At 37.9% G+C, this 27,127-nt stretch overlaps 1 protein-coding gene across 1 annotated transcript in view; it reads left to right on the forward strand.

Moving 5' to 3' along the window:
* The first annotated feature begins 147 nt into the window (after positions 1 to 147).
* GUCY1B1 (guanylate cyclase 1 soluble subunit beta 1) overlaps positions 148 to 27,127 on the forward strand; it is a 42,374-nt gene continuing 15,394 nt past the window's right edge. The window contains exons 1-4 of the mRNA XM_085300676.1: positions 148 to 398; positions 17,017 to 17,117; positions 18,176 to 18,294; positions 23,183 to 23,380. Of these exons, the coding sequence (XP_085156802.1) occupies positions 148 to 398; positions 17,017 to 17,117; positions 18,176 to 18,294; positions 23,183 to 23,380 (669 nt within the window). The remainder of the gene's footprint in view (positions 399 to 17,016; positions 17,118 to 18,175; positions 18,295 to 23,182; positions 23,381 to 27,127) is intronic.

The raw sequence follows: 27,127 nt of genomic DNA on the forward strand, positions 1-27,127 counted from the left end.
TCCGAGGCGGCGGCGGCGGGCGCGGGATTGCGGCGGCACCATGGTGAGCGGCGCGGGCCGCCCGCCGGCGCCGCGGCCCACCGCCCCTGCGGGCTGGCGGAGCGCGTCTGTGCGGGGACGGGGGGAGGCTGGAGCCGCTTGGCGGGGATGGGCGAGGTCCGGCGGGAGACAGGCGGTGGGGGGGAGCCGGGCCCGGCCGTTTTTCCCTTTGGGGGTGGGGGGAGGAAGGTGTTGCGGAGCGGTCGGGCCGGGTGGGATGCTGCGGGGGCGGCGGAGGGCGCTGCCAGCCCGGTGGCTGACCGTGCCGCCTCTCCCCGCCCGCAGTACGGCTTCGTCAATCACGCCCTGGAGCTGCTCGTCATCCGCAACTACGGCCCGGCCGTCTGGGAGGACATCAAGTAAGTGTCGTCCTCGTCGTCGTYCCTCCCCCGCTTCCGCTCCCCTCCGCCCCCCAGGGGCGCCGGGCCAGGCGCTGCGGCCCGGTGGGGCGCGGTGTGCCGCCCGCATCAGCGTTTTGGTAGCAGCAGGTCTCTATAAACGGCTGGCAGAGGTCTTCTAGCTGCGCGGGTGGCTCTTTGCCTTTTGGTGCCCAGGGCCTGTCTTAACGTGGGGGCGACTTGGCTTCTTTGGTCTTTGCTCATCTTTTGGAGTGGCAACAGAAATAGAATAGGTCCCTGCCCTTCCCTCGAATAAAGTATATGATTGAAGTAATGAGCAGGCAGCAGAGCATCCCAGAAACCACGGAAGTCCTCCTAGAGTCACACCGCTAGTTGATGGATGCAATAGCTACATCTCTGTGCTTTCTGGAAGAGTTGGAAGCATAGTTTTTGGCTAATAAACTCTATGTAAAACTAACATGAGTTTTTTTTTTATGTATATATATTTATATAGACTCAGTTTGAAATTAAAAAAAGACACTGCATATAGAAATTTTTTTTAAAGGCATAAATGCATATGAAGTTGTAAGCTTACTTTATAAGGCTTCAGGTAACTATGCAGTCAGAAGAAACCTTTGAAAAGCAGGTGATTGGATGTGATCTGTAGGTACAGACYGCTTTTCACTGCGGGATTTTTGTGACCATGGCACATTCTTCCACGAATCCATTCTTCTAAAAATGTGATTATCTTAGACAGTACCATGAAATCAGAAAATCATAGAAATGGTTGGTTGGCAAAGAAATGCTTTACTTGCTTTACTGTATATAAGCAAATGCAGATTTCTTGCAAAGTTTTTTGCTAAAACCATTTGCTAAAACCTGACTCTCGAGGTCATGTAGTCAGTCTCTGCTCCAGCAGAGATTACCCTCTGTAACAAACACCATATCAGTTCTCACCTTTTGGCTTTGTCCAGCTGAGTCTTTAAAACCTCCAGGGATGGAGACTCCACAGTTCTGGTTCTGCAGATAGTCACTGCTCCAGCAATCCATAACTGTTAGTCTGTGGATTAACTTTATTAGTGCTGGTCTACAGATTCCATAGATGACTGTTTAGTAAGTGTTATACTATTTTGTATGTAAGCTGACTGTAAGTTAAGTGAGAGTGGTAAACATTTATTTTTCTTGCATACTTTACCTAAAAGCACCAATCTATTTTGAGTTTTTATGACCTAATACCAATTTTTTGACACATGTAAGCTAGACTTAGCTTAAAAAAAGTAGTGAGACATTAATTATTTCTCATGCAAATTATAACAAAACATGTAAATATTCACCATTCCTTAGCATAACAACATGATTGTGATGGGCCCTTTTGCTCAAATTACCCACTGAACACCTGAGACAAGTTCATCTGAGAAGGTATGTGGTCTCCTGCTCTAATAAAAGAGCATGCTGAATACTGTCAGAACCTGGCCATAATTCCTGGTGCCTCCTATTTCTAAAATATTACACACACATGATAGACTAATGAAGATCCTTTGAAGCATATGAGGAGTCTTACTCATTTAATACTTTGGGGAAATTAATAGAAAGATATTAAATGGTTTGCTGAAAGTCAGTTGTGCTTAGAAAATTTGGGGAGCTGCCACATCCAGATTCTGCCTTTCAGCTGAGAAACATTGTTCTGTCTTGTAGCAGTTCAACRGTTAGACTGTGCTTATCAGCTCAGAGAGGAGATGGCTTACTGGAAGGAAACTGTATCATAACGCTACCTGAACAGAAAAATGGAACATGATCTGTGAGAATCCAGTGTGTATGCAACAGCAGCCATAGCTCCTTATGCAAAAGGTGTTTGCAGCAAAGTATTTATTCAACGGAATTTGTCTTGAAAGTGAACATGCCCCAGAATTTAGAAAACAGCAGGTAAACACCTATATATCTTACTGGAGCAAATTAGAGCGAGTGTGATGGTTTAGACAATGTCAGAAGGTCCACTGGTAGCCAGTAAATGCCTCTTGTTTTAGGTTCAGTAAGTTCCTGTGTATACTTACCATAAAGAGGTCATAAAAGAAGATAAATGCTTTACTTGCTTTACTGTATATAAGCAAATGCAGATTTCTTGCAAAGTTTTTTGCTAAAACCATTACTCATTTAGGAAGTACTAGGAAGATATAGACTAATTTTGAGGCATGCTGGATTGAATCACTGATTATTGAAGACATGGGTAATTGTTGGAGTCAAAAGTCTGTTAATTTTTTTAAAAAATGACATGAAAGGAACTTCGCACAGTTAGTATGACTGAATTTGCAATAACTTTAGCATTTCTGTGAAGCAGAAGAGTCTCTGGTAGCAGGAATCAGTGCAAAATTAGATGCTACGTTTATCTTTGAATGCTTTTTTCCATGTTGAGCTGATCTGCTATTTTGTTCTTCCCAAAGTCACTGCAGAAGCTATGAATCAGCATTGCAGAGTGGTAGGTTGTTCTTGCTTAGTGATTATCAAATGCTGGTGGGTGAATTTGTACTTAACATGGGTAGAAGTGCTAGGAAAACATGCAACTGAATTAACTGAGGTAATGAAAACAAGCCATTCTTTGAAATAGATGTGTATTTTTGGAAAAGTTGAACACTAGATTGAAAGTGCTTGTTCCTTCTGAAGTGTGAAAACTTCTCTTCTTGGCTTGCTTAGTCGAAAGTGACRTTAAATGAAATCTTAACTGTAGAGTTTGGGAAACTAAATACCTAAATTTGATATGCTTTTGAGAGTACTGTTTTCATTGACATCATGTATTATTAATTTTTAGTCAGAATAATAACTTCAAGTCTCTGTTTCTGGTATTTCATTAGCTTTTTAACACTTTTATGAAACCATCATCAGTCTAAAAAAGATGTGTATTGATTTTGTTTCTAAATGTCACAGAGTGGAATTCTTGGGAAAGTTACTCTCCATCTTCATCCATTTATAAAACAGCATAGCTAAACAAAGCACATTTCTTTATACAGGAGATGATTGTGAAATCATACAATGAAGCACTAAGTTCATGGAAAAATTACGGTATATGCTGTGAAATTTGAGCAAATATCAATTTTGATGACTCAGTGGAAATACAGCTTGATTTTGCTAAAGAACTAGAACTGAAGAGCATAAAAAACAAAAACGATTCAGAGCCTTAACTTAGCCAAAGAGATTGAGTTTAAAATAAGATGAAGACAGCTGGCATATGACTGMTGGAAAGTAATCTTGATTTATCATCGGTCTTTGTTCAATTTTCTCAGCATCAAAGTCCTGAAAAGGTTTTCTCCTTAGTTCTTTCTCTGGTTACCACTCATAGAATCAAGAACTTGGACTGATGGACAGTTTCTTAATTTCAAAGCCTTACTGCTTTATTTTAGCATTAGTGGGACATATGTATATAGCTAGGATAGTTGAGGGAGGGGAGTTAGAGCTACTTGGGAGAATCCTTCTGCAATTGGTGAATACTACAGGAGCAGATTTGCTTTAGTGGAAAGTAACGATGATTCAACATAATTTCTTTTGCTTACTGGCAGTTGTAAGCTGCATGTTGCACTTCTCTGTTTATTCTCTCAGCCCTGGGAAGGAGAGACGGAGGACCTGGAATACATGGAGACGTGCTGCTTTGATCAACTCTGCTAACCTTGCAGGCAGTCATTTTCTTGCTAAGTGAACTGTTATTTAGAGGTGTTAACCACATTTTTGCTGAGAAGATTCTTTTGATTTGTTGCTTCCCTTCTTTAAGAAAGAACCTCTCTCCGATCCCTTATTTTGTCATTGTAACATGTAGATCGTTTTTCAAACTGTGTGGCCACAATTGCTCTGGCTTGAAAAGATGGTTCTCAAGATTCCTGTGGTGTTAGATATCTTTAATTCTCCTGCAGCCAACATAAACATTAGCTTATATAAACAAAAAAATTGAGCCCTGACCACTTTCGCATACATGCAGCTGTGTGCTCATGTCTGATAAAGATCAAATTTGTGCTGCTGGGTGATGCAGTAATATATGAACCTGATAGTAAGTGGTGTTCACGGAACTCCTAGCCAAAACAACAGTCATCCACATACCAAACCAAAAGAAAGAAAAGAAAACCAACTAGGAAAGCTGGTAAAGTTCTTTCTTCTCTTGTATGTTCAAGAGATGTTCTTGTAGTAACTGTATATGAATAGGTGTGTGGGTACATGTTTTTAAGAGGTGTTTCTATGATGGTAAAATGTGAGCTGTTCTGCAAAGGTTATCATATCTAGTTGAACTGCACAGCCAATACATCTGAAATCCTGAGCACTCCATTCAGCACCTATAATGGTTTAATTGCTTAATTAACTGAAGAATTACCAGGAATGTCTTCCAGAAACAGTAACCACAGCTTCAGGACCATACATGGGAGTTAGGGCAATGTTACAAACAGGGAATGCGTATGTGATTTATCTTGTGTTTCCCGAAAGTTTGCCTATGAGTTTGACTACTGTTAAACAAATGCAGGGTTTTCTGTTTGGCTCCTAAATCTGAATTTAGACTAAGTTAGATGATCAGACTTTCTTGCTTTCAAATATGTTGCCAAGCAAAGGAGTGAGAACTTACATGTCTTCTTTAAAAAACGCATTAAAATGCTTCATTACAAGATTTTGGAATAAATTAGTATTTTACCATATAGAAGTGTGTGAAAGGTCTGGTTTTATGAGATGAAATGACAGTTATTCAGCTACAGTCTCCCTCTTCCTTCTGTTTCTATGATACAGATCCCCAAAAGTATACATAGAATCATAGAATGGTAAGGTTGGAAGGGACCTCTGGAGATCATCTAGTCCAACCCTCAGCGTAGCCCATATGAGGATTGAACCCACAACCTTGGCATTAGCAGCAACACACGGTAACCAACTGAGCTAAACCTGCATGGTCTGATGAGCGTGGACTAGAAGCTGAAAACTCTGTGCTTGCAAAAACTAAACGCTTATCAAAGTCAAACTATTTGTTACTTGCTTCTAGAAAAGAACATCTGTGGTGAAGCTTGTGCAAAAGCAAACTAGGCATCTTAAGCCCCAACAGCAATGTATCATTTGCTATTCTGTACCTTAGTCTGGATTGCAGAAAAAAAATAGTATTATGTTTTCCTAGTCCTSTCTCAGTGCTTAGTGTGAAATCAAGGCACCATCCTACCTTTGCCCTTCTTTGTACTACTTTTGTGGATCAGGCTGGCATGTGCTGGTGACACATGCTCTTAAGTGCCAAGATGCAAGGTCTGGGGAGCCTGTTATGTTTTGTCCAAATTCCATCTGATTTCAAATTAAAACTGAAACTATCATTGCCACTTTTATAAATGAAGCCCAACCATGCAGGCGTGAACATAAGCAAAGTGAACACACAGTTCACTTGCTCCAAAAAAATGTGATTCAAGTAACTCATTTAGGTGCAAAAATCTTCCTTGACAGAAGAAAGTAGAAAGTTTGATTGTCCAGGTTATCCCTGAATGTCTTTACCCATGCAGCCCTAGCCTCAGCTTCATCCTCTCTCTCCTTCAGAAAAATCTTTGGTCTTGCAAGCAGCTTTGAATAGACAAATGCGTTCAGTGAATGAAGGCCATATGTATGAATGGAAAGAAGGGAAGGAGAAGGTCATGTTACTAAAGTCCATTAGAGGGTAGAGTGAAGGAASGCAGGATAAGCAGGAAGAAGAGGATGAGAAGAATGAAATTCTCTTGCACAGCTAATCATAATGCTGGTCTTTCCTGACTGTGAAGCACTCAGTCTTTTAATTGTAGTATAATTCTGGCATGTATTTTTCTAATTAATATAATCTTACTACAAAAGGAAATTTTTAGCTGTGGCAATCACATTAACACCTTCACTGTTATCAGTAGGGTGGGAACCTCTAGATCTWTTTGACAGTCCTCTGTCCCTTGAATTCAAGGAGTATTTCCTTCACGTACTAAAAGGGTARTAGATTGCCACAAGCTTGTGTAAGTTAATGTTGATAGAAATGATTCCATTTTCCTAATGCATTTTTTTTCTCAGAAAACCAGGTAGCTACTTCCTCAGTTCCCACTTCTGCAGTATCAACTGACTCTTGGGCTCCTTGCATAGCAAATCCTACACTGATGTTCCTTGCAAACTGTTTCCAAGCTACCCCCACGTACAGGCCATCTCATTGCTTGACAGGCGTGGTTGTCCTTGATCATTTCCGTACTGAAATCAAAAAGCAGGACCAGTAAGCTCTTCTCAGCCCTAGGGTTGTTGTGTCCATTCTGACTATGTTCTTGTGTGTCAGCATGAGTCTTCATTGTGCACAGTCACACTCTTACTGCCCTAGTTTCTACTGGAAAGAAAAGGATGATCTCCAGATTCTGGAGCGGTCTCTTATAGGGACCAGTTCCACAGAAAGGCATATTAGAGAGGAGTAATTCTGTCTTCAGAGCTGTATCTGAAAACTACACTGAAAATGAGGCCTGAGATTATATATTGAGCAATGGGATAAAATAAAATATTAAATAGTTGCCCATTAGCTCAGCAGGCTCTTTCCTCAGTACCGAAAGAAGCGGTAGCCATGGGAAAAGAATCAAGTTCTGTGGGCAATAATTATATGCCGGCTCAGGGATGGGCAAGGAAATGTGTCAAATTTCACTGGTATAGCTATGAGTGATATGCATGTCTGTCTTTGCTGCTTGTACAGGGGAAAAAAAAGCTCAAATGCTTTTTGCTCTTTATAAGACACTAATTTTATTTCTTCATACACATTATGGAAGATTTCACATTCTCTAAGATTTCCTCTGACTGTAGAGGAATTTCCATTTATCAGGAAATCCTTTAAAAAGCATGTGAAACAGTTTCGTAATCTGTCTACAGTTKTAGCAGTGTCACTTTTGATAAGAGGGAAGGCGGATAATCATCAGTTTAGAATGTAAAGTATTTGGAGAAAACATTTGCATGTGTTTTTTGTATGTATTCATATGCATATAAATATGTATTTGTATATATATGCATACATATGTATGTATGTTCATAGGKGTGTGTGTGTGTGTGTCTGTTATATCTACTTAACCACAGTGTGGCTTGGGCAATAAAAATGCAAAGTAAATAGGTGATAAGAATCAAGTATCTGTGCAAAACATGAGGCATGGCATTTCGGTTAGGCATCACCTGTAGCTGAAGTGCTGGAGAGTCCTTTTGATTATTTGTGCTATTTTTCAACAAGGCCAGATTTGCAAAGAACCTTGATGTCAAACTCCCTTTAGACACCTGAGTCTAGGTTTGAATATGCCTAGGACTTTGAATTTCCTTTGAATGTCTTAATGCCTTCAGTATTTCTCCGGTCAGGACTGCTGACTTTCTTATTCCTCCTTACATACGTTTCTTCCCATGGTCCGTAGAAAAAGCCCAGGTGCCTAGGTGGGTTATGGATTGTGCTACATAAACAGGTATAGTTATATATTATTGATGATCAGTCCCATGTGAATCACTTTTTGTGCTTTATTGAACTGTTGGGAACTTGCTCTGTATTTCCCCTTTCCCAGCCCCAAACTAATTTATTATAAAGAACAAGAATTTATTGTAAGAATTTTATTATTAAAGAAAGAATTTATTATAAGAACTTTACAGTTTATCTGAAGTTACTGGTCCTATTGTGCTCAAAGGTGTTACAAGCATGCTGTGTTAATTTTCTTAATCATCTTATCACCATGAACACTTGAGGAAAAAATAGACTACTGACTACAGTTTTAGGTTGAAGGTCCTTATTTATTTTGGTTTGTGTGGGACCTGATTAAAAAAACAAAATATGCTCAGACATAATATAATTGCATTGATCTGTGAAAAGCCATGAAAACTGATACCTTTTTTCTTTTTTTTCCTGCATGCTGAATATTGTGTGGATTTACCCAGTGCTAAAGATGGAGGATTAATCTGTTCAATCAATCTCATAACAAAAAAAAAGAGTCAAATATATATAGATGACAGAAAGGGACTTTGAAAAGCCATTAGTGATGAAATGACAATGGATCTTTTTTTAACCCATTATTCCKCTTAAAATCAGTGTTTATTCAGAAAGTATCTTTTAGTAACATTTATTGTTATGTTTTGACCATTTATGTTTCTAAGTGTTTATTTCATATTATTCCACAGTTTTAAACATTTTTTTAAAAAAGGCTTTCTTAGAAAAAATAGTCAGTGTTGTATAGATAATTCTCCATGGGTCTGGATGTAACTATTCACAAGATTTGTAGGGTCAGGACACTACACTTCCTGCTTCTTCAGTTCCTCACAGCAGAAGGACCAGTTTGAAGGAGGTCAAGAGATTAAACTGTGTGGATGTCAAATTCTTTTATTCATCTGGGAAAGACTTTGCTAAAAAGAAATAGTGGCATGATGTGAAACAGAGGCGTGTATGTGCTCTCTCTCCAGGTACTTTGCAGTTTTCCCAGAATTGGGAAGTACTCTGAAACCTTTCAGGATACCAGCTGTTATATCACTTATTGTTACAAATGAAATGCTTAAAAGGACTATTTTGTAAATAGCGTTCCTTTAAGTATACTTATGTAAAAGGAAGCAAAATATTACTACCTTTGTATTTTTGTAATATTTTTAGTATTTGGAGCAGTAACAAAGAACTTGTACGTTTGTTGCAGTTGACTATATCTCTAAGATTATCTTGTTTTGAAAGCCTACATTAAACATTCATCTGCAGCCTGCAAAACTGGGAAACAGCTCTGAGCTCTGAAGTCTATATATATACCTATTTACTTTACCCAGAACATCATTTTCCTGGACAGACTCCCAATTTTATTTAATCTTGTAACTCCATGTCATTTATGTTTTTTCCCAGCTGGTTGTTTAAAGTATCTTTAGACAATCCACAATCTTCTTTCTTTCTTTTTTTTTTTTTTTAATTTCTGGGGGGAGTGGGAAAAGTGGATCAATATTTTTAATAATCTTTAGCAAAGCACCTTTTTGAAATATATGAAAAAAAGATGAGTAGCATTTTAAATAACACATATCGTATGTAAAGGATGGTAATGAGAAGTGAATTTGCCATTATAATGTAAAAGAGGTGCAGCGACACTGATTTTCATTTCACTGATAACAAATTCAGTTCTGACATATGTATTTCTATTTAATGGTGTTACTCTTGGAACTAAATGAAACTTGACGTGCTCTCATCAGTGAGATCAGAATCATGATGGATATCGAAGTGCGGTAGTGTTATTTTGTCACTAATATTGTTTTGACTGGTCTCCTCAATTTAATGAGCACTTTTTCCATTCCTGGCACCAAGCATAATTAAGCACAATAGTGGCAAAAGTCCCAGCAAAAACAATGCCTATCATGGAAGAACTCCTAGAGGTGGTGTTGGAAGTAGCTGTTGTTGTGAGGTTTTCAAGTGACACACCCAAGGCATGCACTTAGGACTGTAGTTTTGATGGGAAGAGGTCCAGCTGTATTTTTGATACACTAGATGATCTGTAAAAGTGATCTCAGCAACTTCTAAATAATAATGCGGCTGTATCACAGTGAAGCCTGTGTGTCTTCAGAATACAAAGTAAATTGTTCCATGGAGTTTTGWATCACATTTTTTTCCCGTTTGCGTGCATTATATTTTCTCAATATTCACTGCAAGCACCGCTTATTGAGAAGAGTATTTCTCTGGAAGAAACATTACTTTTAAATTCCAGCTTTATGGTTGACTACAGAGTTAGACTAGCAAGTGCTACTACAAAAGAAGAAAAGTTCTGACAGCAGCAACCTTTGACTTGATTATGATTTATTCCAATTGCCTTTACATGCTACACTGACAGCAAAACTACATTAAAATCCACTTTATGTAGGGTGTATGATAGAAGTAAAAGAAATGTATACAAGACCATCTTGATGTGGTGTCTTGTCCAGTAAGTTACATTTGAGATCTCTCAAGATGACAAAAAATTCTTACCACGTCAACAAATATTTTCTCTGTGTTTTCAAAATTTTAAAGACCCACATAAATMGCAGATGTCTTTCCATGCCTGTGAATTGAGAATCTCAGCACTAAGCAAAAATGAGTCACTTCTAGATCGCATCTCATTGAACTTTACAGCTCAGAAACAGAAATAAAAATGTGCACAATCTGCAGTTTAAAAATCTGTAGTGAAAGATCTGATCTGATTTTAAGGATGTTTTTTGTCTGAATGTTTGGTAGCACTTAATGTTTCTTCACTCTCTGTGAATTATTAACATTGGCTTTGAGCATTAGGAGTGTGTTTTCAAATACTAAACTGTCTTCACAATGGGAAAGATTTTTCAAAGAGCCCATTGTACATATGTAATATCACCTGTAATGCTATTCTGTGCTGCTAGACTGAAAGCAATTATAGGGGTGTTAGCATAACCAATGGTAGCCTCCCTTCCTCCAGATAATGGGAGGAAAGGCTCCTTTAGGACTTGATTCCGCTTTGATCTACTCAATAAGATTTTTTCCATGACATGAATGATGTCAAGGTCAAGCGTGTACGTGAAAAATCTGTCCTCCGTGTAGCTGTGTTATTTTCCATGGTGCAATAGGTAAGGTTCTTTTTTTCCATGGTGAACTTCCTCAGGTTAATCTGGCTTTGGAGGACAACAAATGCATTTTAGAAAAGACTTGGCTGAAATCTTTGTTTCCCTCAATTTGGATAGCTCTGTATAATAATTTAAAATTAGTCTAGAGTGAATAGAAAGGGTTGCCAGATCCTAACAGTTAGGACAGGCATAACTTGGGAGGTAAATTCTGAACCATGAAATACCATGGCCCATGTGCGGATAACAGGAATCAGTTTAGGCAAGAGCATCAGTCTGCTGGAATTTTTTAAAGTTGCTTACATAAACTAATTGGGAACAAAGCACACCCTTCTTTTGTTTTTAGAAATGTAAATGTGACATGAATTGTAAATCATGCTCTGTTTGGCTTGGAAGTGATTTTGAAAGAAAGGCCATATAAAAGTTAAGTTTGCTACTGTAGTGCTGCTAGTTCACTAGGGAATTAACCAAGGCTAGACTTGGGAATTTGCCAAAAGTTGTTGCTGTTGGCTCATTTCCAGTCAAGCTGTGAAGGAAGTCACTATATATTACTGCTATGTTAATAACTTTGTGATCAGACACCAGGATCCGCAAAAACCATTATAGCTATGCTAACGTGCTGATTGTTTCATCTGATCCAAAACTGGGAATAAAGGTGGCAGCAAAACATTTCAAGGGAAATTTCCCAGATTTTCATTAAATATGAAGTTTTCTGTAATATGTAGTCCACCAAATGTAAATTCTGTACATCTGAGGGTGTCTTGTTATAATCCCAGTTCTACTCTCAGTTCATGAACCATCTGTCAGCCAGAAGGAAGAAGCTGTTCAGATGAGCACAGTTGCAGCTGTCTGGTCTTCTAAGGTTCACATCTTCAAACTTACGGCTGTATCTTGTTCTACACTTACTGGTCTGTTTTTACTCATGATACTCAAGTAGTGAAGTAAAAATAGCTATATCCCACTGGAGGAGTTGCCATCGATGGCCARCCAACCACAATAGCTCTCTGCAAAGCTGACAAAGCATCCTCACTTTTAGTATTAGGTATACTGGTTTTTGAAACACCATCTTCCCCCCTCCCCCCCAGTTCCTTAGTATAAGTGCAGGTAGGCTGATAGAGCAAAGGTCAGGTAATTAAGAAAACTACAGGCATGAGGAAACCATCTGAGGACTGTCTGTTCACCTAAATGAATGTTGTAATGGAYTTTTCCTGTGTTCTAGGCTACTGGTGTTCAGGGTCAGCCTCTCCAGTACTGATAGCTGTTACGTTGTTACACTAGCCACTTCCAGACTGTTGTATTATTTAGGTGTACCCACAGGGGAAGGGGAGCTGTAGCACTTATGTTTATAGGAGGTCTAATGCCGTTTGTATTGTATTAAAGTGTGCAGGAAGAGGCATTATTGACCTCCAATTCAGTAGACTGCTGAGGGACAAATGCCTTTGTGGGGGAAAAAAGGGTGTTTTCACATTACTTTGGTCATTTTGGATAAGCTTACAGCAGCATTTCCCTATCACATACAGTCTTCAGGCTAATCAAGTGTTTCAAAGAGAGAGATTTTTGTAAGTTCTCACTGCCATCAGGTTAGTGAGAGTGCAGGAAGAGCTTCGGAAGCTGCAGTCTCAGCTCACTGGAGACAGGGGAAAGCCTTCTACTGACTTCACTGAACCTCCTGTCAAGTTCTCAGCCATCTAACTAGCTGCATGTTGTTCTGCATGCGCAGCAGCTTCTGTGACTAAGTGACAAACCTGACTGGCAAATCCATTCAGCAGAAAAATAAYCCAGAAAAATAACCATTTGGTTGAATAATGTTTTCAGCTCAGCATGTAGTCAAATGATTGGGGTGTACCAGCGCAAAATGGATGAGAAGTATAAGGAAAGAATGATTCAGAGAAGAAGAAAAAGTTCTGAGATCTAATAATTTTCAAGCATGGACTTTAAAAAAGCTTTTTAGCTTTTGCTGCAGGTTTAGGTCAGACATTCTTGTAAGAATTTGACGTAATTGTAGGACAAAGGAAATGTTTTTACTCACATGGTTTTGAGTGAGTTTAATCCCTTGCAGGAGCAAATCTTTATCTGGTGAATTTTCTAAGAAGAAATTTCTCAAAATAAGATTGATTTCTTTTGGATTACAATTATTTAAAAATAATATTCTGTCTTTTTTAAGTAAAAGTAACTTAAAAAAAATATCTCTTGCATAACTAACCTCCAGTACAAATGCTGGGTCCTTTTCCTGTACTACTAGAATGCCCAGAAGACCGCTGATGCTTAGTAAGAGTGTAGTAGGTGAGCTTCACTCTGGAAAATTATATCCAAGGAATGCAGATTTGATTGCTAATTTAACTATTTTTTTGATCAACTTTATTTTGTAAATAAAGTTATTTTAATGGTAAATACATCATTAAGGCTGCAGAGAGGTGTAGATGGCTGCTGAGTAATCCAAAGCATCTTGCGAAAACTGGAGAAAAAAATAAAATGGCTGAAATAATCTAAATGGAGCAGGCATAGAAATAACCAATGTTGATTTTAAAAATCACCATTTAATGGTTGCCTAGAGAAGCTGAAGACATTGGAAGAAAGCTTTGACAAAGTACACTAAGAACAACTAATAAAAAAGCGTGGCTTGGCACAGGGAGAGAAAGAGGAAGAGTTTCAGTCAATGTGGTTGGAGGAAATGTAAGAATTTTTACAGGCAATACTGAAATGATGAAACTGGTTCAACTTCTAATAGAGAAAATTCTCACACACACAAAAAAAGTCTAGTGRACTATGCAAGTATCCAGTATTTTGAGGAAGTTCATTGTATTTCCAGATGTGTGTGTTATTCTTTGTGGTTTGGCTGAGAAGATGGGGAGGCTAAGAGAAAGAATACTGTGTATCAGTGGGAAAGTTTGTTCACCCTTTGGAAGCTTTCCTCTAAACTAAATCTGACTTTATTACATACCCTGTTCTAAGAATCAAAGAATCAAGATTTTCTTTTCTCATATTAATTTCAGTCTAGTTCTTAGGAATTGTAAATGCCAATGTCCCTAACTGATCTCGTATGCTCCAAGACAACATTTCTCACTCAAATCCAGCTCTTCTCCTACTTAGAAGAAGAAGGAATATGTGGCATGGGAGCTGTTTTCAGGAATCAATGAGATTTGGTATCCTGCAGGCTGATTTGAGATTTTTAGAGAATAGCTGGGGAGACAGGACCAGAAGTATTAATCTTGTATATGAAGAGTATGTTAAGGGACTGTGTGTACATGTTTTGTTTCCTCTTACTTTTCTTTTAAATACACTATTTCTTCAAGTAATCACTACAATTATTATAACTGATCATTTACAAAAAAAGGTGTGCCATGTTTATTTTTTCATCTCTTTGAGAACAGTCTTACTGCCAGTTTGCCCTGCTTACCAGTGTCTGTGCTTTCATCCCTTTGGGGAATCTCTCTGAGAGTTCAAGAAAAACATCAGATTTATTAATGTTCTTTATACTGCTTAATAGAGAACATTCATTTTATATAGAATTCTGTAGGATGTTTAGTCTCACCTCTTCTATGACTGTGTATTGCTTTGGGAAAACTGTTTAACTTCTAGCTCATTATGTCCATTTGTAGAGTAGGTATGTAAATGTGCATGTCATGTAGCAGTTATTCATTAATTAATTTTAAAAATACAGATTTTTGAAATACACTGTAACATATTTGTTGGTAAGTGATAAGAATGTGATGAACAGACATCAAGATGAAGAGGAAGTAGAAAAGAATGAGTTCAAGACTTCCAATGATACATGGCCAGACTGACAAAGATTGATTTACTAATTGTAAGGTAAAATGAGGAGCAATTTTGTTTTAGTCAATAGAATAATACCGTATCAGATTGGAATCAGACCTGATCAGCAGTACCATTTGTCTTTAGCAGTTTTAAGATGAACAATAATACTTAATTCTCAGAACTCTCTCCCCTTTGAGTAAAATAAGAAATGTTTCTGTGTTTGTATGACTGGATAATTCCAGTGTAAAGTTAATTGCTTGAACTGCTGCTTGTTGTGTAGRCATTATTATATTGAATTATTTCTTTTTAAAGCAGGTTCTGGAAAATTAYAATCTAAATTTCAGTCAAAAAGTTTTGTTTTGATTGATGGTTGATCATCTTATGATGTTAGAGACAAAGATGCTGATGGAAAGAGAATAGAGGATTTTAAATTGTAGATCTGGAATCTACTTTTTAAAGCTTTGTAATTCTTCTGATGATCATTAGAAACTTAGAGCACAACTCTTAAACAGTGTGTTTCAACTTTGTCTCAAGTAGCGCCTCTGTCCTACTCTGCTAAAAGCCCTTCATTACCATGTTACTAGTAAATAATGTTTTATTTGTGGTTCTCTATCATATATTCACTAGAAAGATGATGACTCCAGTCCTGAGCTGGTGTGTGTCTTAGTTCAGATGACATAAGTTGAGTGTTTATAAAAATCTACCTCATCATCTGCCTTTCTGATACTTTTTCCAATTCTAAGGGTTTTTCTGAAGAACAACTCTCCATGTTATAGGCTGTGGGGATTTTTTTTTTTTTTTTTTTTTTGCTAACATAAGATGGTGTGATTCAGTCATTCTCTTAAGCTTTGTTACTTCTTTGTCTTCTGTCTCTCTGAAGTAATCTGTAGCAAGGAGCTGTGCTGAGAAGAAAATATCTTCTGCTGAGATAGCTGTGACCCACAAAGATACTATTGATACCGTGATAATAATAGTTTTGTTGAGCCGAAATACATTCTAGGTGCATGAATTAGAGAATGAGTTTGTATAAATATTTCTTTTTTTCTTCTTTTTTTTTTTTTTAACTAGTCCTGCAAAGGACACTGTTTCTATTTGGGAGTCATCACAGGCAAGACCACAGAAGGTGAACAGCTACTATAAAAATAAATATACTGAGAAAGGAAATAGGGCTATGCACAGGACATGAGAAAGGCAGACTCAGGTTGCTGCTGCTGCACGTGGCAGAGGAGATGCTGCTTTTTTGCCTGGGAAGACCTTTAGCAAACAGAGCCCAATTGTATCAGAGACTGGGGCATCCCCCTGAAGCATCCCAGTCTCACCACTGGAAGAGGATGTGTCCCAGGATGCTGCGTGAATTCAGCATGTGACTGGCCTTTGCCAAAGGGCAGAGTAGGGAGTACGTCCCTTGGCACACTCTGCGTGCACTGGGCCAGCAGTGGGGAGCAACTAGCGTTTGGGGGTCCAGGGCACTGTCTCCCACAAAGGCAGTCACTGTCTTTGCACAGAGAGCGGGGACTCTGCCACTGCTGTGCAGCAGCAGTACCCTGATGCCTGTGCTAAGAGCATGGGGCAGAACAGGGAGGAAGACAGTTGTGATTCAAACTAGTTCCCTAGTTATTCGCTTGTGTCAAATACAAGGCTTGTAGATATGAGTGGTGTTGCTTTAAACCTGGAGTTGAAAATTGTTTTATTTAGTGAAAAAAAAAAGTGTATTCTCATCATGCTTTAAATAACTAGTAACACTTTACTTATGAAAAACTGAGATGTGAACAAGGCATTACAAAATCCTTGCAGGTTTTTTTGTTTTTTAATCCACTAGGTATGTGCAGAATTCTGAAAAGGTGGTATTTGATTAAGCCATTTGATTAGAAAGCTACACCTTGATTTCAGATTCTCTTTGAAGATATGAGCARATGGTGTTATGGTGTCAAAAACATCTCATGCCTTCTAGAAATAAAATATAATCAAGATTTGAAAGAATGAAAATACTTATTTTTAAAAAAGCCCATCTTAATCTGGGTTATTGGATAGTCTCATATTGTAAAATACAAATTCMATTTTATTAATTCAGCAACTTCTTTGTGAGACTCCATACTTAAAAATCATATTAATTTTCCTCAAATTAATTGTTTTTTTCAGAACAGAAGTGGTAGCAATGGTTTTGTATTGTATCTTAACTATGAGATATGAAACAAATCTAGTTCTAATTTTCCATAGTAAGTAACTTCTCAGAGGTGGAACCTTCACACTTACTTTATTTAAAGGACAAATTCCAAATGTTATGTAGTTGATTTATAGATTTGGTGCTTTTCCTGTAATTAAAAAGATTTTTTTCATATTTTCTTTTTAGGAAGGAAGCACAGCTGGATGAAGAAGGACAATTTCTTGTCAGAATAATTTATGATGATTCCAAAACTTATGATCTGGTTGCAGCTGCTAGCAAGGTCCTTAGTAAGTAACAGAATATCTTCCAGGAATTCTGTCTGATCTTAGTGGCCAGCTGCTGGTCCAATTCTTCATGATGTTAAATACACTGGTTTGCCCTCTCATCACATAAAAGATGATAATCTCATATCCATGTAGTACAACGAAACAGGATTTAGTGCAGTTCTCTGAAATATGAAACATGGTCTTCAGAAGAAAGGATTTTTTTTCATTTAGCTGAAATAGTTTTATTCTTCTTTGAAATAATTTTCATTACTTGTAAAGTATTCCAGGTACAGCTTAAATTGAAGTAATGTATTTCATCCATAGGGCATGGACAGTGTTACAAGCAGTACAAGTAACAACATACCACCTAAACTACCCCCCTGCTACACCCATGTTCCAGCCCTGGCTGCAAAAGCAGTCCATCACTGCTTAATCCTTGATCTCTCTGCCAAAACTGCAAACAGGCATGCCCCATTATAAAGCCAGAAAAATACCACATTATAAAGCCATATGCAGTTTGTAGTGTGGGTACATCTCATTTCATATCTGTCACTGATTTGGGCAGCATTGATTTTTCAGTCATTGCAGCTTGAACTGGAATTTAAAAAATAGAATTATGCCGGTCAGCATTATTTTATTTACAGTTCCCAAACGCAGTATGGAACGCAGTTCTTGACTACTGTAGTAGTCACTTTGAGCTGGAGCAAGTGATGTAGTTTCACGCTATTGTAAACCAGAAACAACTCCTCTAAAGTTTGTATTATTAACTATGCAGTTCTTCTATTCATGAGTAATGCTTTCTTATCTGTATCAACATTTAAAATACTATACATTTTCAAAGTGCAGTATAATGAGAATGGTAAATGGTAAATCCCAATGAAATTCTTGTATTTAATAGTCATTATTTAGTACATTGACCTGTAATCTTTTTTTCCCTCATATTCTTGAGTTGCTGGGTCTAGGTAGAGTTTTGTCTCTTCTTACTGTCTTTACTATTTTTGCAAAAGAGACTAAAAGTGGTAAGCAAAGTACATGAAATGCAATATTTGTACTGAATCCCATTTTCCTATTTTAACTAGATCTAAATGCTGGAGAGATCCTTCAGATGTTTGGGAAGATGTTTTTTGTGTTTTGTCAAGAATCTGGTTATGATACAATTCTACGTGTCTTGGGCTCAAATGTCAGAGAGTTTTTGCAGGTAAGACTTTTTTGCTTAAGTATTCTGGATACAGAGGACAAAACAGAAATGCAGTCAAGTCAACAGGTTAGACTGGGAGTGGGAGTTGGGAGATAAGGGTCGTACTCTATRATCTCAAACTTATTGTGGAGGGACCATGGAAAAAATTCTTTATGGCTATTTGCAATAGCATCTTTGACCGAATTACATGAAAAAGAAGTCAGGAGGCAAGAAAGCTGAGGTTGCAGAGGTTTTCAGAAGTCTGAAGTTTCTCAAGTTTAGTACTTGATATAATTGCAAAGAAAAGTTTTGCACAGAAGTTTTGACAGAAATCGAGCTCAAAGAGATCTTAAACAGCCCACCTATTCAAATTGTCTGTGGATGTTAATTAACAGTACTTACCTTGTTTATAGTAGCAGAAAATGTGGTCTTCAGATCTGTAGGACTTTTATCCTACTTCTCTTTGACAGTTTTAGATACTGGTTATTTCTAATTGTAGATTACATACAGTTTTAAGGCTCACCACAGCTTACCTATGTGACAGGAGGTTGATCCRTGAACAGAGGATGGGATGGAACAGCAGTAATTTCAGACAACTTTTATGCTTCCCTAACTTTACAACAATGTGATACTGTGCTGTAAAATAAAACAAAATTAAWTTTTCATTAGCACATAAAAAAGGAAGCGAGTTCCCTTGGATCTGATTTCTAAGTGTAAGGGACAAAAGAGAGGGTTTCTTTTTTTGTCACCTGAAAATTGCTCTCTGCAGAAGACAGTTTAGATTTAAAATTCATAACATATATCACTATTGGAGAGAAGTGTATGCTGGAATGAGTTTGAAAACAACAAACTGGTTAAGACTTCAAGGGAGATTGCCAATAGCTGAGCATCAAATCCCTGTGGATTTTCACTGGGAACTTACCACCCTCTAGTTGTTTGTTCCATTGACAATCTCTCCAATAACAAGTGCAAAGAACTGAGTGCATAGTTTGCTTATACTCCTTTGTGGTGCAAACACTGGGTAATTAGTGTAGATGTCTCACTACCTGCCACAAAGCCTGTATTATTCCAGAACAYGCTGGGGTTTAGTCAATCTAGACTTCTTTTACAAAATCCGTGAACTGTAACTGCTGGGCAGGCTAACGTGTATGCTCTAAGAGAATATGTGTATCCTCTAAGCAGCGCGTGCCGCTTGTGGTACATGATCTCTCTGTTAGGTGTGACATCCTTATATTTCATAGCTCTGTTCACAAGCTGTCCTTAAAGCAACCCTKCAGGTAAATGCAATTTTTAAAGGAGAGTCAGGTAGTGAAGTTGCAGTTAGAGGTTGTGCAGGAATAGAGGAGGAAGAGAAAAACATTTAAAAGATATAGCTGACCCACTGCTCCATCACTTTTATAAGGTGATGGGCCAGTTGTTTCTTCTTCCTTTCCCCCTTCCTCTTTTCCATACAATATATTTCTCTTTCTGTTCATTACCAAGGATGATGATGAGAAAATTGGACACACATTGTAGTGTGCACCTAACTTCTGTAAAAGTGTGAACAGTTTACATTTATATTCTTGTAATGATAATATTTTAGGCTGCTTTGTTTGAATTTCAGTGTTAACAGAGGRCATTCGCTAGTATGTACTCCTGTAAATTCTGATAGGACTAATGTATTAGTAGCTGTGCCAACAGTATACTTTTTAGCTTGTTATTATGATGGAAAATCAACATTATCTGTGATTTATTGTTGTTGCAGCTTCCAGCAGTTAGACTAGGCCAGGAAACTAATTTATATACCTATTTAAAAAAAATAAAGCTTTTTACAGATTGAGTTTATTGTGTTGAGCTTTCGTGAGATTCTTAAAATACATAATAAAGATAGTTCCAAAAGGTGCAAGGTGCATCTTGAAATCTGTGCTGAGCCCAGGATTTATGAAGTAATTGAGAGTTTCAGTTTTTTTAAAGCCTGTGAAAATAAACCTGACATTTATGTTCTACTTCCCTTTGTATCTTGGAGAGAATTTGGTTTATCCGTAGATGAAACACAGGTACTTTAAGCTTCAAGAAGGAGGAAAAGACAGTGCAACCAAAACTAATGTTTATACTGTCTATGAAAAACACAGACCTGGAAAAAGTACAAATCGTGTTGAAAGAYACTGTGCCAAAGACATGCAGTGTGAAAAGACGTATCACCTAAGAAATCCCAAGTGTGCTTTTATGTTATGTACAGTAGCTCTCTGTTGAAAGAAAATCAATCAAACACTGGAGTAGTGGTTAATACGATTCATTAAGGGAATCATTTACTTGGCTATGTAGTTGATCGTACTTGCAGTGCAATAAATGTAAGTGGGTTAATCCCTCTTTTGGAGAAGTTTCCGGAAATGCCATACAGCAAAGAGCTGGACAGCCTATCTGTGTATGTCGGGTGCTAGTCACAGCTTGGTTAATTTCAGACAGGCCAAGAGCTGCCTGTTTTAGTGTCGCTGGTCTTTGTTCGTTCCTGCTCAGAGATCCCCTTGTGTTTCATCAGGGAGCTGTTCACTGATCTCAGCAGCTCTAGAAGTAGTATCTCTGGTCCCAGCACAAGCTCTGGCATACATCTGAGTGTCCTAGGAGCCAAGAAATCAGGGAGAGAGCTTTAGATGTGTTACTTATACTTGATTGCTTTTCTGGCACAGAGTAGGTGAACAAAACAGAAAAATAGATGCGTTTTTCTTCCAGAAGCTGCAATATCAATTTAGAAAAGAGCAAATACAAGAAAGAATAAGAATGGGTGTTAGAGGAGACAATGACAATACCTGAATGGCAAGACTTGGAAGTGCTTTTAGCTCCTGGATCTGTATGCACGTCTCCACTACTTACGGACTCTGTTGGATTAAGAACCTGGGTACAGTTAAGCATCTTCCTCACCCCATGATCTGTATGCATGGGAAAAAAAGACACACTGGAGACTGGAAAGCAGCTGCAATACCTCCTGTCCCAATCCCCCTCTCTGGATGTTTAGGGAGTCAGGAGTGAAGAAGGCTTGCCTGTCCCACTGTTCAGACATAACAGCCCTCCTAGTGGGCTAATAGGATAGCGAAGTGATCTGGCACAATGGGGCTATAGCCTTAACAATACTTGTACTGGCATTAAATTTTCACACTTAGGCACCCATTTTGCAAAAATTTTGTACTCAACATTAGCCATCTCCCATAGCAAACTCCTTCTGAAACTTCAGGTGTTGATGACTGTGTAGCTGGAAGATYATCTGCCTTTTCTATGCATCTCCTTAAGAGTTTGATTTTTGTTTTGTTTTGTTTTTTTCCAAGTGGTCAACATATCTCAGCTGTTCCTGAGGAGCACACACTGACATAGTTGTTCTGCACCTGATTAGGTAGATTTTGGGGCACCCTCTTGGAGATAGTCAGCTCTATTGCTTTATTCTTTCTCATCCACACTCTTTCAGAGCAGTCTCTTTCATTCTCATTGTCTTGAATCTTGCAAAGATTACCAGAATTTGGCTGCAAGTATTATACTTCTTTCTCTTGAATGCCCACTAACAGCAGGGATGAATTGAGTCCCAGACTGTTCCGTTTTCATGTTTGAATTTAGAGGTGTTGATATAGCAACAAAAACATGAATTTGAAACAAACTAAAAAAAAATGGAGGAGGATGTTCCAGGCTGAGTCCATCCTACGGAATTCATTTATAAGAGCCTCGTTTCCTCTGGAGGCCTCCCAAGAGAAAAGGCAGCTGTTGGAACACTTCACAGCTCACATGAAATCAAGTTCAGCATGCTTCCACAACTTTGATGATCGACAGATGTTTGTGAAAGGTGGAGACTGACCCAGCCAGCACATTGAAAATGTTTTCATTTCACTTCTTGGGCTGGCACAAAACAAAGCCAAAACCTGATGCTAACAATGACTTTGGCAGTGGAGGACGACGTTTAAARTGTGTAGTAATGTTTTGTACTTAAGATATGAAGGAATTGCATACATTTTACAACATAAGTGAATGGTTATTTGAGCTGCARTGCTATTCAGCAAATCAGATTGTACTTTCTGACTTAAAACATACAGTAAATAGCAACAAGGAGCTATGATAAGTACTTTATAATCAAAATTGGAGCTAGAGTTGTATGATTTTGAGCTCACTATTCTCTTTATCCTCTTCATAAATTCTTCCTATCGGTTTTTCATATAGCTTTCCTCTCCAGGTAGTAATTTGTTTGGTCAAAAATTAAAGTTAAATAAATCTAGAATGTGAGTTGGAAAAATGAAAGACTTTTTTCCCTTTCTTGAACAACAGCTGTGATGTGTCTATATGTTCTGTGGGATTTTTTCCTCTTACTCTCAAAGAAAGCATGCATTTGAGCCTGGCCTTTTAATTATTTAAWTTTTTGTAAATCTTTACGGTTTGTAACTTAGTTATGCCTTACATACTTCCATTGACTGTATGATGTCAGAACTAGCCTGTTGTTTCATTCAGAATAAGGGGAAAGAGTTGTGATTATTCAGACATGGTTGTTTGTTTTTCACACCTAAATTCACTTATGAAGAGGAGATTATAAAGACTAGAATTAGGGAGGGAGGAAAATGAATGATGAACAGGATTGAGAAACACATMCAGGGTCTTTAATCATCTAAGTCTTTTGAAATATAGCATAGTCAAGCCTGAGTTTTTACTATCTAGAATAATTTTTATTGGTGCTACTTTTGATGTCATTCATTGTTCAGACATTTGTACAGTAGGCAGAGAGGGAATTGCAAGTTACCTGAGAGGGCTGCTATTAAAACAGTTCTAGAAATAACGCTGCTAATACACAATGTGTCCAATGTGAGAAAGGGGACGGTGAGATTAGGCATGACGTGCACTTACTTTCTTTAAAACTAGTACGTGAATGTCTTACAATCGTGTTTTTAATTTCTTTTTCCAGAACTTGGATGCTCTGCATGACCACCTTGCTACTATTTACCCAGGTATGCGAGCCCCTTCCTTTAGGTGCACTGATGCAGAGAAGGGAAAGGGACTCATTCTGCACTACTATTCAGAAAGAGAAGGTCTTCAGGATATTGTCATTGGAATCATCAAAACAGTAGCTCAGCAGATCCACGGTACAGAAATAGATATGAAGGTATGAAGACAGGTACACATTGGAAGTTTATGTCATTAGGACAAAATCAAGAAAAATAAATGATGGTAGACAATCATTTTTCCTGTTGCTCTRTCCTTTTTTCTTTCTACAGGGCTCTAGCTGTCAGAGTTCTGAACAAGTCTATATATCAGCTGCAGACCATGACATCTCACTTCATTAACAGCCCTGTTCTGTAATCACCAACCTTCATCTGAGTCATAATCAATGCTAGTTATGAAAAAATAAGATGCTGTAAAAGCCACTGTGCCAACTATATCCCTTTGCACTAGTAGAAGCTCCCATAGTTGTATATGACAGGTTGAAGTCTGCTTTCTGTCACCAGAATAACACAAATTCTCAGAAGTCCCAAGCCAGGTAGTATATATTGAAGCTTTCAAGTATTTAAACTACTAAGAGAATTGCAGGATGTTAGACTCTAACTTAAACCACAGTTTAATCAGAAAAATGGAAAGGAAAAGCTCATTCTTGGACAGAGCACCATAGGATCTAGAATGACAGGCTACTTTATTTTATTGCTTCTCTGAATTATGTTCATAGCAACACAGCTGTGAAGCACTGCTTTAGTATTGATACAGGAAGAGCCATTGTCATTTGAGTTGTTTTAGAAGCAGGTCAACCATGTACTGAGAAGGCCAGCACTAACTTGCAAACAGGCCCAATCAGGAACAGTTCAGGACACTACCCTGTTATTCAAAGAAGRAAAAGACATGTATGGAAATTATGTACTGAGCTACTGGGACACTTTTTGTCTATTCTCTTTCAGATTTGATAYATATTTCTTACTGTTGACTGTGCTCTGTGAGAACACAGACATTTTGTTTGTGTRTCCTGGATTCTTCACTTGTGTACAAATAGTGAGGCTGATGTGCACTGATGRGGCTTGGCTGAGGCACAGTGTTTTCCTTCCAGTCTGCATGCCAGGTTTTATTTCCCAGTAAATGGTCTCATACCATCAGGGAGTAGAAATGCAGCTGGATATATCTTCCGTCCCAATAACAGAGAAATGTCCTTAAGTATTGCAGTTTACATAGAGCCATGTGTGCTAAGTCACTTGAAAAACTGGAATGAGGCCCCTACGTTGTCTATATAGAGCAACAAAGATTTAATTGATCACTGGAACAGGCTCTACATATCTAAAATCAGAGAGTGGTCCGAGACATAGTTAGCTTCTGGACCTGGAGGAAAAGCAGAAATATAAAAGCTGTTTAGTGTTAGAAAATTTGCAACTAATACCAAATACCTTTTCATAAGGTTGACAAGAGTCTAAGCAGCTACAAGTTTTCTTAAGTATCCTCTAGTCATCTTATATTTCTAGTGCAGTTTCACTGTATACATCACCTGAGGTAATAATACTTTGCTTTAGCTTTAATTTGGCTAAAGCGTAAAACAAAAGAACACTTCAGTGTGATGTTCATGTAGTCATTGTCATAATGTATGTTTGTTTGCCTGTTCAAAAAGCTCCTATTCAGTGGGGGTATCACAAAAACATGATGTAGCTTATGTAAGATATTTACAGAGGACACAATAACAAAGGTATTTGTAATGTTGTATTAGAGCGTTGCCTTTTAGGTATCTTGTTTTATGAGCTAGTTCAGGTTTATAGTGAATTCATATTTTTACATTGTAATGGTGACATACTTGATGTTTAGATTCTGGTTTGTAAATATTTGTCTTCTGTAGCAAGTGTTAGTAGGCAGTTAAGCAGGGATGCAACAGAATCTTTTTAGCTACTGTTTATTCACTTTTGAGACAGACTAGGAGGGTCGTGCTGGAAAGTTTGCTGTAAGAGTGCTGAAGCTGTTGCCTGACAAGCATTTCTTTTGGTAACACAGCCAGCTTACAGAGCCCCACAGCTGTTATTGCTCAAGCTGTTCTAGTATAGCTTCTTCAGCTGTGTCTCTTCAGCTACCATGAAGCTCTAAAATAAACTATTTTGAGGAAGCAAACTGGGTTCAAAATAACAGTTTTTTTTCCTGGGTTATTTTTACCCATATCTGTTCCCGTATGTAGTTTGTCGTGCTGACTGTCAGTGAGTTCTGCGAGCATAGCCAGAGGGTCCTGCAGAGACAAAAGTGATCAATGAAGGCAGCTAAAGCAGATTTCAATTTCTGTCAAATTCTGTCAAATTGTCTCTGTAGTCTGTTATTTTGTTGAGAAGATTGTTTCGGGCAGTATTGATATCCATGTAGTACTTACCACAAATAGTAAATGCTCTAGAGAGGTTTAAGTATTAATTATAAATTTACTTTTAGTTTTCATTTAACTTTGTTAGGGTTTTCTGTAGTTTTTACTGTTATACTGTAATTAAATAGAAATTTGACAGTATCAGTCTAACTTACTGTAAGAGGGCACAAAGTTTAATTTAATCAAAGCTGTTCTTCCAACTGTCTGAGCAAAAGCATATAGGCCCATAAAAATTGATACTACTCCTAAACTGTAGGAAGTGCATGTTGTCTATATTTGTTGCGCCAGTTACCCCATGAGTGTGTGTGTATTAATGAAGTATGGTTCCCTTACTGCTATCAGAAAGTCACATGCCTTCAACTCTAAACTTTCTCATCTTTGCTGGATAATAATGCCTAACTTTCAACACCTATAATGACATTAAATAATACTTTGTTCCATAGTTCCTAAATAACTTCAGTGGTACATATGCCGGGAATAAAAAGCTACTCTGTTTCTGTAGGGTGGTAGTGCCAAAATTTGCAGCTTATCCACATAGTCTATGGGAAAGTCTCCCTTCATTACACTGAAGTCAACTATTAATCATTAATGTCTGCAGAGTGAACATTTGAAAACCTCGGCAAAATGATTAAGTCTGCTGCTGTTGTACCTGGCTAGTTTTACACTGTTTAAAAAAAAAAAAAAAAAAAAAAGAAAAAGAAAGGGGGGGGGAGAGAGAGAGAGAGAAATGGGGAAAAAAATCGGACAGTTTTCTTTCATCCCAATCCTTTGGTCCATAATTTGGCAAATCAGTGCTTGCATGTTTCAGACTATTAGGAATGCATTGTTTGAAATGGCAAAGCGTAGGAAAGAAATGATCTTGCTTTTCATCCTCTTTAAGTTTTTACAGACCAACCATTGCTCTTTTGTACAGTTATCTTTTGGACTTCAGTTAGAATTAAGGATTGTTTGAGGAACTGATAAGAGCCTCAGTGCTTAGCTTGTGTTTCTGTTGCTATTACGGGAGTTGCCTTCCTGCTTCCAAGAAGAATGTTGAGATTTCTAGTTGTTCTCCCAGATACACATATTCAAGCATTTACCTTCCATCTCACCATTACATTACAATCCAGTATTGGACTGTTTTAGTAAAATCTCTCTGTAGTTCTGTTTATTTTAGTGTAAAGCTAATATCTGCAATTTGATATTTAATTACTTGATTACCCACTCTTCTTTTCCAGCTGCTTAGAACTAATGCTTACAGAAAATCTGCTTGAGAGCAGATTGCTTCTAAGTCTTCTCATCTTTCTAAGTATTTTCATCAAATTTTGGTTGAAGATGTCTTACACATTACCAGTTTCTGTGAAGGTAGTAGCAGAGCTGAATCAATCTTTTACAGTAATAAAGTTTTTATTTCATTAAGTGATTAGATTTTTTTTTTCGTGGGTTACTTGGACCACACTCATGGTTAGTTTGTTTCTGAGAACTCCTACAACAATAGAATGTGCAGACATTTCCAACATTTGCCCTATCAAGTGAAAAGAAAACCTAAGGAATCTCATGATC

This window comes from Rhea americana, unplaced genomic scaffold (genome assembly GCF_003343005.1).
Source record: "Rhea americana isolate MKP2758 unplaced genomic scaffold, rheAme1 scaffold_167, whole genome shotgun sequence".
Lineage (NCBI taxonomy): Eukaryota > Metazoa > Chordata > Aves > Rheiformes > Rheidae > Rhea > Rhea americana.